This window comes from Sardina pilchardus, chromosome 14 (genome assembly GCF_963854185.1).
Source record: "Sardina pilchardus chromosome 14, fSarPil1.1, whole genome shotgun sequence".
NCBI classification, from domain to species: Eukaryota; Metazoa; Chordata; class Actinopteri; order Clupeiformes; family Clupeidae; genus Sardina; species Sardina pilchardus.
The window spans coordinates 21,988,692-22,001,191 of record NC_085007.1 but is presented as its reverse complement, the minus strand read 5'-3'; the positions used below and the strand labels follow the sequence as shown (position 1 = coordinate 22,001,191).

General features: G+C 46.1%; 1 protein-coding gene across 1 annotated transcript in view; it reads left to right on the top strand.

Moving 5' to 3' along the window:
* Positions 1-12,500, top strand: part of cacna1bb (calcium channel, voltage-dependent, N type, alpha 1B subunit, b) — a 148,778-nt gene that overhangs the window by 44,487 nt on the left and 91,791 nt on the right. The window contains exon 7 of the mRNA XM_062554103.1: positions 12,417-12,494. Coding sequence (XP_062410087.1) covers positions 12,417-12,494 — 78 coding nt within the window. The remainder of the gene's footprint in view (positions 1-12,416; positions 12,495-12,500) is intronic.

Below are 12,500 nucleotides of genomic sequence, written 5' to 3'. Positions count from 1 at the left end.
GTAGCGCCGTGGCAACAATGCCAACCGTCTGCAGCCTGACAGTCCATAGATGCGGGGCTTAAAGTGGGGCACGGGACGATGATGCTACAGCGTATTCCTTTCGCTCTTTTGCATCTTTTTTTCCCCTTGCCTTTCTCTTGTGCTTTTCTTCATTGCTTTTCTTTCTGTGTGTTGCATGAAGTGGTTTCAAAAGCAACAAGAAACAACAGTGTTTTGCATGTAATCTGTACACTTTTTTCTTATAAATGTCCCAGTGTGTTTACAGGATGAGGCTGGATTGTTTGGCACTAGGCACATTGATTCCAGAGCATTCATTTCTTTCAAACATCATTTTGTGCAGAAATCATAAGAAAGTATTTTGAAGAAAACAAACTAGGTTTTCAGTACTACCACACCGTAGTAAAATCAAATAGTTGCACAGATTACCAGTCTGCATTTCCCAGAATTCCCACGTGTGTGCAAATATGCACAGACGCACAGATTTGCAGATCGAGTCTTGCATTTGCTCCAAACCCCCAGTAGTGATCTGAGCGTGCTCTCCTCCTCTCATCTCGTCTCGTCTCGTCTCGTCTCACACGCCTGGCTCTCTCCCGCTCCATGTGGCTCGAGTGAAGAGCCCAGCTGTGTGTCTCTAAAGCCCTGATGAGAGCAGGTTTTTTTCCCTCCGCTTGCTGCCACGCCATCAGGGGGGCCTTGTGTCTCGACAAATTGCTTCGTGCCTCCTCGAGCTGGCCGGCTTTTGTTGTCTCTCACACCGTCCAGCTGGTACTGTAGATCACCGTTCGCTCGCGCGTCGGCAACTCGAGGTGGAGTGGTTGATTTTTATACTGTGCGGTCAGCATAGTTTAAAAGCTCCTTTCGTATCCTCTCGGCGATGCTTTTTTCTTCCTCTCCTTAGTTTTCTCCCATCAATAGATTGCAGTGATTTTTCTCCTCAGCATGACCAGAGCACCCTCCTTCTTAGGTGGTGTAGGCTGTAGATGGAACATTGACCTTCAGGTGTTTTTCACCTGAATGTCGATAGTGCTCGGGGCATGATAACATTGGTGTAGCCTTGATGATGGTATGCTCTATAGAAGATGCTTCTCTCTGGAAACAGGTGTTGAAAAGGCATCATGAAACACCTGTGTACAATGAATATGTTGCAGTAAATGGAAAAGTGAAAGCACTTCACAGTCGTGTCTTGTCTATTGACCGAATGAATCAAGAAGATCAAATTATTATGTTCTCTGTACTGGGTTGTATTGGAAACATGACTCTCACTGCACATTGAGCGTGTGTGTGTGTGTGTGTGTGTGTGTGTGTGTGTGTGTGTGTGTGTGTTTGGGTGGGGACGGGGGATTGTTCACAGTACACTCTGTTCTAATGTGTGAGTGGGTGGCTGTTCGTAATAATCACACTGAGCGTTTGGGTCGGTCTGTGTGTATGGTGTGTGCGTGTGGTGTGTGTATAGTGTGTGTGTGTGTGCCTCTGCTTGACCAACGTTAAAGTGAGTGAGCTGTTTTATGTCAGTAGGGCTCAGAGCACCGCGCTAATGACAGAATATTTTACCTCTCATTAGTGCTAGACTGAAGGTCCAATAAACACACACACACACACACACACACACACACACACACATACACAAATACATAAATACATACACATACATGTACATGCAAACACACACACACACACACACATATACACACACACACACGAGTTTGCTCTTTTGATGTATCAGATAAAGAAAACAGTAATAACACAGAATCGAAGAAGAAGCATCTCGCTTGATGTCGATTACCTATTAGGGTGAGAGTGTGATACGCTGTGTCTGTATGTGCGTGGGTGTTTTATGTGGTCTAAAATGGTACATTACACCCCTGTGAGTTGCATGTTATGGTGCAGTGGTCAGTTCTTTTCATCTGGCGTGAACTCGCTGTACAGCCTGTTCTTTGATTCCTGACATGGTGTGAACAGACAGGCATATACTGTAGATGACTAGAGTGTTCGTTTACACCAGGCTCGCTCAGCCACCATATTAAAGGGCTGATAGAGGAAGATAAAAGCTATATTTTTGTTGTCACTTCTTGGTCCACGCTTCACATTTCACGGCTGCTATGCTATATCTGCATGGAACCTTTTTTTTTTTCTTCCCGTGAGAAATATTCTTATCCAATATTTTCAGCAGCCTGAAACGGCAATTTCTCACCAAATTTGGTTCCTCGCAAAAAAGCATAACGTAAGTGTGGCACCTTTGTTTTAGCGCTGGCATATGGGAGGAAAATGGGTTTCGGTTGATTTGCTCCTCTTGGAAACTATCTTGAAATTAATACAGCTATGAAAGCTGTGATATTACACCTAGCCTCATCTCCCGGTGACAAGGTTTTAATAGCCGGAGAGAGAGACGGAGAGAGAGGGAGGCAGCTTTTGAATGTGTGCGTTCTTCACATGCTCTTAATGAATGCGACAGCGGAAGGTCTGGCGTGATAGTCGAACACAAAACAATACACAGATGCCTACTGATATGACACACACACACACACACACACACACACACACACACACACACACACACGCACAGTTGATCTCATTATCAGGTATTTCAGGCAAAGAAAATGTAACGTTTATGTCCTTTCAATATTGAAAGCAGAAAAATGGTAGCATAGCAGAGGCTCTCTCCTCTTAACCTACAGTACATGCCTCAAACTTAAAGACGAGTCTACATATCCAGTGTCAATCATTCTATTAAAAGTTAGGACAGTTTGCAATCAAGACGGACTAGCAGATGTTTTGACCTGAAAGGACATTTCCTCTCACTGGGCGTTGTTGCCACTGGTGAGTCATCCCAGGGCTTCTCTTACTCCTCTGTCGTTTAAATAAACCTCTCTATCGCTCCATCTCCCCTCCTCTGCACCATCGTGCCCCCCCCCCCCTCCCAGGTTTCATCGTGCCGTCGTGTGCCAACCAGGTAAGAGGCGTTCTGAGTTCACCTCACTTGTGATGGACTGCTGTGGTGTTTACATCCAGCTAGAAGGCTCTAGAAAATGAGTAACACGGGACGCGCTATAAAAGCATTGTGGGATCACGTCCAAGTCCCCCGCGAAGACGCATATGTTATCTTTCCAAGAGAGAGCAGGGACAATAGAGAGCGATGAGGGGAGGGAAATGAAAGAGAGAATGGAGAGAGAAAGAAGGAGAGCTTGTGTCAGGGAGCAGATCCAATCCCATATGGGCCAACCAGAGGGGGTGGTGGGGGTTGGATGTGGGGTGTGTGTGTGTGTGTGTGTGTGTGTGTGGGGGGGGGGTCACACGCGACAGTGAAGGCATCCGGCCGGGCGCTTAGCAGCGGGGGTGTGCTTAGCCTCCGACACGGTGGCCAAATCCTTTTCATTTGCACTCGCTTCCCCCAGAACGCCTGCCCACTGGGCCCTGTAATGAGCTAGCGTCGTGCCATTCTGCCCGCGGGGCCACCTCGGCATGCTCCCACACACACACACACACACATACACACACACACTCACACACAGTTTAGTTGGTTGAAACAATGTGACATAGGGGAGATGGGATGGTGCCCCCCCTCCACCACCACCACCTTTTAGTAGTAAACTGACTCAGGAGCCAAATTCTTTGTTTTTCTGGGTACTGACTGAAGTAATTGTTTTCGCCATATAATTGGTGTTGGGAGAAGCTCATGTATCTGTGATGGGAAGTCATTTTTATGTGGTCTTTATTCATGGGAAGTGTGTGTTTTTCTCTGACTATGTTGTAGCTAGTTGTTGCCAATCCTTTTTTCAATTCAGTTATACACTTAATAACATAACTCTGCACATTGTTAAGTGGAAAGTGACCTAGTTAAATTTCATTGCTGCTGAGGTTATAAGGTGAAGAAAGAGAGACTGACTGTTCTTTTGCTTTTTCGTTCCTTTAATTTTCGCAGCAATTAGTGTGAGATCATCCAGGGACACATTAGCAAACTCTGTGTTAATTATTCTACTATTTCACAAGGACGATGAGGAGGAGGAGGAGGAGGAGGAGGAGGAGGAGAGATAGCGTCTGAGACAAGAGGGAGAAACTAGACAGATAGAAAACAGCGGAGACACTGATTGGTGAGAAGGCGAGAAGTCTGAGAGGATCTGAAGAGCAAGGATGAGTGAGTCGAGGAAAATTGGGGAGAGAGAAAGATAGAGAGAGAGACAGGGAGAGAAAAAAAAGAGAGAGAGAGAGAAGAAGGAGTGTCAGAGTCAGTGGGAATGAAAGTGTGGAGCAGAGGGCGGATGGGTGAAGAAGAAGGGACGAGAGGAGAGGAGGAGAGTCGGGCGGGCGGGCGGGCGGGCGGGCGGGCGGGCGGGCAATGGAGGGAGTGGAGTGGGCACGCGACCGCGGCACGAGCCGCTGCTGTAATCGAGCGAGGCGGGTACATAAACACCCGAGGTGGGGGGAGGTGGTTTGTGGTGGAGGTGAGGGTGGTGCTTCGACTCCTCTGGTTCGGTGGCAGTGCCAATGCCAGCCCCTCTTCCCTCTGCCAACCTCCTCTCTCTCTCTCGCTCTCTCTCATCACACTTCACCCCACGGTCACACCAGCATGGCCGCACGGCCCCACACCAGTGTCCCAGGAACACAGGATTCCATTAACACCTCCAGCCACATGTCCCCTCTCTGTGTGTGTATGCGCGCGCGCGCGTGTGTGTGTGCGCGTACGTGTGTGTGTGCACATTTGTGTGTTTTGTGGCGGTGGAGCTTCTAAAGGGTTTTTTTCATCTCCATCCAGCCGAGGTGGAATGATGAGGGGGATGGCAGTTCAGTTCAGAGATCAGTTTGGAACCCCCAACCCCCATACTTCTCTCTTCGCTGCTATATTTGCCTCTGCTTGGCTGTGCAGCGCTCATGCAGGAGTGCATCCACTGAGTGTGTTGGAATGAGGGAGAGGGAGCTCTGTTTAGTCTTGTCTATTTGTGGTTTCCGTGCGTGCGTGCGTGTGAGTGAGTGAGTGTACGTTTGAATTGCCATGTGTGTCAGATGTGTGCTTGTATTGTTTGTCTGAATTGGTGCATATTGTGTGTGTGTGCGTGTGTGTCTATCTGTCGGTGTATACTTTGTGTGTGTGTGTGTGTGTGTGTCAGTGCATCAATCAGTGAACATTCTTAGTGTGTGTGTGCGTGTGTGTGTGTTGCACATTTGCGAATCTCCATATGAAGCTGCATTGCCAGGCTGGCATATTTGATCCAAATGGCCCATGGCAGTCAGGATGCCTTCATCAGGCCACTCTTCCCAGGCGTCGTGGGTAAATGCCAGCCTCCTCTGCCCACCGCCATCTCTGCGTGGCGCACCATGGCTTGATCCGGGCCACGCTTGGCATCAAAGCCCGGCTCTGCTCCAGTGAAAAACAACAACAAACAACAAAAAAACACCCAAAGCCTGACCACATCCTGGGGCTCTAAAATGAAGCGTTATGTCCGAACCTGATGGCCATGGAGAGAGGCAGTGCCAATGACCGCGGCAGCCACAGGAGCAATAGCAACAGAGGCTTACAAATCCAGCCTTCTAACAATGTCCATTAGAGCTTGCCATGGCCAAATGTTCACAAAATGACTAGGCTTTCAAAGACTAACGCTGTGCAGCTAGTGATTAGCAGATACAGTACAAAACAAAATCAGGGGTTTTTTTTTAGTTGTGGAGCAATTTGTTTTGATTGCAGTTATGAATGATCTCATGGTCTGCTTTACTGTTTTACTGCTTCAGGAATTGTCTTTTCTCTTCCTCTTTCTCTGTCTCTCTGTCTGTCTTTTTGCGTGTGTGCGTGTGTGGGTGTGCGTATGTGTGTGTGTGTGTGTGCATGTGTGCATGTGTGTGTGCGTGTGTGTGTGTGCATGTGTGTGCATGTGTGTGTGTGTGTGTGTGTGTGTGCGTGTGTGCGTGTGTGTATGTACTTTGTGCACGCGCGCTTCTCTGTTTTTTTTTTATGTCGCTTCTTCCACCTCAGTGATCCTCCCCTCTGCTCTCTCGGTGACTCAGAGACGGCCATATTTGGGAGCGTTTCTTCAAAAACCCAGAGAAAGCCCTCCAGCTGTGGCAGGGCTCTTCCATGGCTCTGTCGGCTTCTGTTTCCATCCTCCCATTCAGAGAGCAGTTGCTCATCCACACGTTTGCCTTCTCCCTCCGTTCCCAGACGTCTATGGTTCATTGAGACTGTCAGGCTGCCAGACTGGTTGTCTTTTGTAACGTTTTCTTTTCTAGGACCAAGACATCCCTAAAAAAGCAGAGCCGTTAGCTTCATTATTACTTATTTAGATGTGTGCTTAGAGTGCCATTACTTGATTTTGAGAATAGGTGGTGTGATCCTTGAAAGGTAGCCCTGGTATTGTGTTAAACTCAGGTCAATTAAAGGGCTATTGGATTGCAATCAGGAAATAATTACAGTGGGACTTCACTAGCGCAATCATTTTTATCAATGATGTTGGCCAGTAATATTGGAAACTGTTCATTAGGTTTGTGAGGGGTTCTGGGCCATGTTCATTTTCCAGTATAATTATGTCTCTAATTAGTTATCTGGTATAGTGTGTGTGTGTGTGTGTGTGTGTGTGTGTGTGTGTCTGTGTGTGTGTGTGTGTGTGTGTGTGTGTGTGTGTGTGTGTGTGTGTGTGTGTGTGTGTGTGTGTGTGTGTGTGTGTGTGTGTGTGTGTGTGTGTGTGTGTGTGTCTTTTGGTAAGATGCAGTGCGTTCATGCTGTGACCGTTCGCTACCTGGCGTAGCCTGTCGTCAGTGTCTAGCTGTCGCTGCCTGTTGACCACTGCTCGGAGATGTGGGAGTGAGGGAGAGACCTGTCTGAGACACAGACTTGTGAAAAAGTCAATTCCACCTCTCCTTGTCTGAGGTTCACAGTAATTAAATCCACAGGCTCCCAGTAGAGGGCCGGCGCTGGCTGAAGTTTTTTTTTTTATTTGACTTTGGGCTGTTTAGTCTCTTCCTGTTTCAGTTTTTCCTCTCTTTACCTTTCTCTTGTTATCTTTCTTTTTCCGTTCTTTTTCGATATGAGTGTCATATCATCTGTCTTCTCACATCTCTTCTATCCTCCCCTCTCCCCAAATCTCTAAGTCTCTCTCTCTCTCTCTCTCCACTCTCACTCATATCTTTTTGAGTCTTGACAAGAGAGTGTGTGTGTGTCTGTGTGTGTGTGAGAGAGGGATCTCCTGAGCTGATGTGTCTAAACAAAGCAAACACCCACACAATGGCATCATCCACCCTAACCTGCACCACAGCTGTGAATGGAAGGCAGACTGCACACATCATCAAAAGTATCTTGAAATTTCACAGTCTGAAAGCCCATTCCATACTCTTTCTGGAGATGTGTTCAATTCATTGGTATAGCATGTCATACCTCTGTAATGGGGAGATACAATATCATCCAAATTGATTATTTTTCAGTTTTGTGTTACAATACTTCCAACAAAAAAGCAATATAGACACCTTAAACACAGCTTAAACACTTCTGTAGAGAGATATAACCATTTGTCAAACATTTTGTTTACAAATTGTGTAATGGAGCACCCAATGTGGGGGTTGAAAAAAAATCTGCCATTTTTCTTCTGATTTCACAAGATTGAAACACAGTCAGTATCAATCCATACGGCCTACGAATGAATATGTGGAATCTATAGGTAGCAATCATTATTCCCAGAAAATTTGAAGTCTTTAGCTTGAACACTTTTTGAGATAATGACATCTGAACTTTGCTGCAGATTTAGATGAGGGCGCCAATGTGCCAAAAATCAGAAGGGGGGTACCATGTTCAAAAACGTTTTTCTCTGGACGTATTAGGTATACCAATCTAATATTTTGGCTAAGTCAGTTTAAATTGTTACTCTTCAGGTGGTAAAATTTTGAAGGAAATCTGAGATGGTCAAGCAGAAGGCATTTGTTGAATTGAGGTGGAATGACCCCTGTGGGAAGTACACCTGTTGAACTCGACACACACCTGTGTAATACAGTTTCAGAAGCTCCCGGTAATACAGTAATACAGTATACTATGTGAGAGTACATCTTCTGGCACACAATCTCTCTCTCTCACACACACACACACACACACACACACACACACACACACACACACACACACACACACACACAATAACACTTCAGGTTGTTCAACGGCTTCATGTCCAGTAGAGTCCATATCCCATCTCTCCTTCCCTGCTGGTCTGTTTCCGGGTCACTGAAATGACTATTGATGTGACCTGACCTGGGAATTGTATTCCTGGTTGGAGACCTCACACATAATCAGGTGTCTTTGTACATTTTAGAAGTCTTTTTTTTAATCTCTACCTCTCTCTCTACTTCTCTCTCACTCTCAGACACACACACACACACACAGTCACCCATGCACCCTCTTTCTCTCTCATTCACACATAGCTATACACATACAATGCGCACACACACACGCACACACACACACACACTTCTCCTCTCATGCACAGTGAGCTCATTTAAAGGAGTGTCAGGTCTGTCGGCAGCCTCCCTGCTGTACTGGAGGTAAATCAGTCCCTGTCAATCACTGCCGCTGTCGGGGAGGGGGGGGGGGGGGGGTAGTGCACTAGCTGCTGGGCGGACCACAGTGAGTAAATATAGACCTACGGGGTCCTGGGAATACGCATCAGACTAGGCCTACTCCATTCTAAATTAGGGGCTTAAGTCCCTGACACTCGACAAACTCCCAATGGCAGTCTGGATTTTTGTTTGGCTGCTCCTGAACTAGACTAAGTGAATTCATTTCCTTTCAGAGTTGGATGCCTGCATCATGATGTACAATCATCAGTGTCATTTGGAGACATAATTACACAATTGTGCAGGCGGTTTGGGAGAGATGGGCAGACAGTGTCCTTTGAAGTGTGAACCTAATTGCTGTGGCCCTGAGAGAGGGCAGAGCTATTTGACCGTTAGAGAGAATAACAGAGGCTATCAACCAAGCCAGTAAAAAAGAGAGTAGGGATGGCAAGGGATTGCTGTTCTATTGTGCAGTGTTGTTGAATAATTTGATCATTTTTGTGAAATAGCTGAATATGAAACTGTTTTCTTTTCTGATGTTTTGTTTTGTTGTCTGATGTTTGTCAGAATAGCAATGTGGAGATGCTAAGGAACGTGGGTCTTGAGTGTAGTCTGTGTGCAATGGACAGTTGATAGCATCACCCTCCTTATTTCCTGCCCCACACAAATCTGCAGCAGCAACGATAAGCAGGATATTACAAAAAAAAAAACACACTCCTCTCTGTGACGAGCAGGTCACCCACCTCCCTGTAGAATTCTCCCCAATCATATAAATGGAATTCTGGCTGTCTATCTTGTGCTGGCCTTATCGTGACCACAAGGTTTTTTTTTTTATATCCACAGTGAGTCATCGTTTCAGGAGTGACGGTCCCAGGGGACATTATTTTGAGGCATTATAGATGATGGGAGGCAGTGGCATGGCAAGGATGAACTGCTGACTGCACAACAAAAGGAGAGTCTGCTTTGTTACTCTAGATGCTTCTGGATTTGAGTGCGCTGGATTTTTCGAGTACGGCACTCGGTGTTATCCCCGTAACATATTCTCATACAAATCATCTTCTTTGAGATCAGATTCTTTTTCAAATATTGCTTCCTCTCTGACTTCACTGATTTCAGAAAGAGTATGATTTACAGGGAGGCTGCACCATACAAGTAACTGAAGCGTTCTGCTCACGTATCTAGGCTAGCTCTAGACCAGTCCTCTAAAACTATTTTTACGCTACTACTATTTTTTTTCAGTTGCAGACCCAAAGTAGTCCGTAGGTTCACAGTATCTATTGGGTTTTTGCACTAATTTCTTCACTGGGATTAAGTGTGAATACTCAAAGGAAGTGTACACGGAGAAAACACGTACCCTAAAAGAGCTTTTTATTCTCTTCTTTAAGATAATTTTGCTCAGATTTACAGTAGAGCAGATTTGGAGCCAAAAACAACTGATTCAGAAAGACTCGCTTGACAGTCATGGGAGATTGTGAAAGCTTTATGCAGAACTGCTAAAGAGCAAATTGCATCCCTCCGTCCTCCTGTTTGACCCACAGGTGTTGGTGCGTGTCTGAGTGCTTTTGCTTTTCTCTGCTCCTCTCTGCTCAACTGGTCCTGTGCTCTGAGCAGCCCACCATGAGAGCACACAGTCCTTGAGCAATGTGGCCTTTTCACACCGGCCCTTACAGCAGCCCACATTCTACATTAGATTGTTGACCCATGTAGGAATGGTACTATCATGGTACTTTTGTTGGCCTGTTTGTTGTGTTATATTTTCCTTTTGCCTTCCGACTGTGTGTGTGTGTGTGTGTGTGTGTGTGTGTGTGTGTGTGTGTGTGTGTGTGTGTGTGTGTGTGTGTGTGTGTGTGTGTGTGTGTGTGTGTGTGTGTGTGTGTGTGTGTGTGTGTGTAGTGTGTGTGTAGTGTGTTGGTGGTGTGTGTACATAGTTGTGTGTGAGTGAGAGAAAGGCATGGGGGTGGTGGTCATGTTGCGACAGCTCTGTCACATTTAATGGAGCTTATCTGCTCTGCCCCCCCGACCCTCCCCACGATCCCACAACCCTTTAGGCTTTTTTTTAATCTCTTCTTCTCTTCTTCTCTCTCTATCCCTCTCTCTATCCCTCTATCTGCTGTTTCTTTAGTTTAGTCTTCTTCTCTCTGTCCATCTTCTCCACCTCCTCCATCCCTCTCCTCTCCTTGTTTTTGTTCTCTCCACTCTCATTTTCTCTGTGCCTCTAGTGTCTGTGTACTACTGTGTGTGTGTGTGTGTATGTGTGTGTGTGTGTGTGTGTGTGTGTGTGTGTGTGTGTGTGTGTGTGTGTGTGTGTGTGTGTGTGTGTGTGTGTGCGTGTGCATGTGTGTGCCAGCTGAGTCCCTGTGGCTGAAGGCGAGCGCAGGACTGACCAGTGAGCTGCTCCTTTCTGCCCCGTGTCAAAACAACAACCACTCCCCCTCCATCCCTTCCTCCCTTCATCCCTCCATCCTTCCATCCCTCCTCCCCCATCTCCCCAATCCTCCACTCCAGCACTTGTTCATCTCTCTTCCCTGTGTCGTCTCTGTCCCGTGGTGTCTCCTCTTCCCATCTCTGTCTCTGTGTCTCTAAATGTCCCTCACACTTCCTCTCACATTGCCACCCCCCCCCCTCCCTTTTTTTTCTCTCAAGTCTTTTTTTGTCCTAATTGCTCTTCGTCTCCTTCTGAAGCAGTGAGGGTAATTAGATCAGATCATTAGGAAGATAGTTGGGGGTTTGCTCTCGGCAAAGTACAGTAGAACAGCTTTTTTTCACACATGTATGTGCTCGTGCCTATCTTGGTTAGGATCAGTTGGAACTGGCTCCTTGTGTTTGGCATAGAAATCTCAATGTGTCCCCAGTGATACTGTAAGAAGCAACCTTTTGAATGCTGTGCTATGTACAGTATACGAATATTGCATACTTTATTGTATGCCAAATTTAAATACACCTACACAAGAGGATGCTTCTCTTTGTTATCGTTTTTTTAATGTTTTTTTTTTATCTGTTACACAAGACAAAGCTCCATTTTTTTTGGATCAACTGTAGTTTTTAAAAGATTATTTGTTTTATCTACTGTATGTCATTTTATTTATTACATGTTTTATTTATATTGTTGTATTATTCCTGTTTTGCCTTTATGTATCCATAGATGCTGTTATGGCATTAAACATAAATTGCTACTACTACTACTACTATGTGTTGCAGGGGCTTTGGTTGATGAGAGTGGACTTTTTTTGTGTGATGGGTAATTGTCTCGTCCTGTGTGTAACACAAGAGCTCCTATGAGCTCGGTGTGGCTTGGCTCTGCCGTGTCGCCTTGGCAACGTGTACGGCCTGCCATCCCGTGATGGGATTAGATTAGATTATGCTGATGTTCCACTCGGGCTGCTGGGGAGTCTGGAGTCAGCATGGTCTCTTGCCTGGCTGCGCTCACAAGCGTGGGCGCTCGCTTTGTTAAGCTCCCACACTGACAGGCAGGGAGGATGTGTGTGTGTGTGTGTATGTATGTGTGTGTGTGTGTGTGTGTGTGTGTGTATGTATGTGCATGTGTGTGTACATTTGTGAAACTATATCTCTCTGGGTGGTTATGAATTCTTGTGTAATCCTTTCATACGAGTTGCAGGTGTGTGTGTGTGTGTGTGTGTGTGTGTGTGTGTGTGTGTGTGTGTCTGTGTATCTGTGTGTGTGAAGAGTGGATCTAAGACAGCAAAAAAAAGCGTTTTGAAAGCGTGAAAGAGAAATTGTGAACGCAGTCATGTAAAATACAGATTCCCATGTGCCGTCTTCACCAAGAGCAACTGTTCAAGTAGAGGCCAGACAACTGACATCATACTGTATTCCTCTGTGTGTTTACAGCATTCTGACCGTAGCGCAGAGTACCGTGGGCACCGCAACCGACAAAGTAGGCTCCGAGTTCGACTTGAGGACCCTGCGAGCTGTGAGAGTGTTGAGACCCCTGAAGCTGGTATCGGGTATTCCCAGTAAGT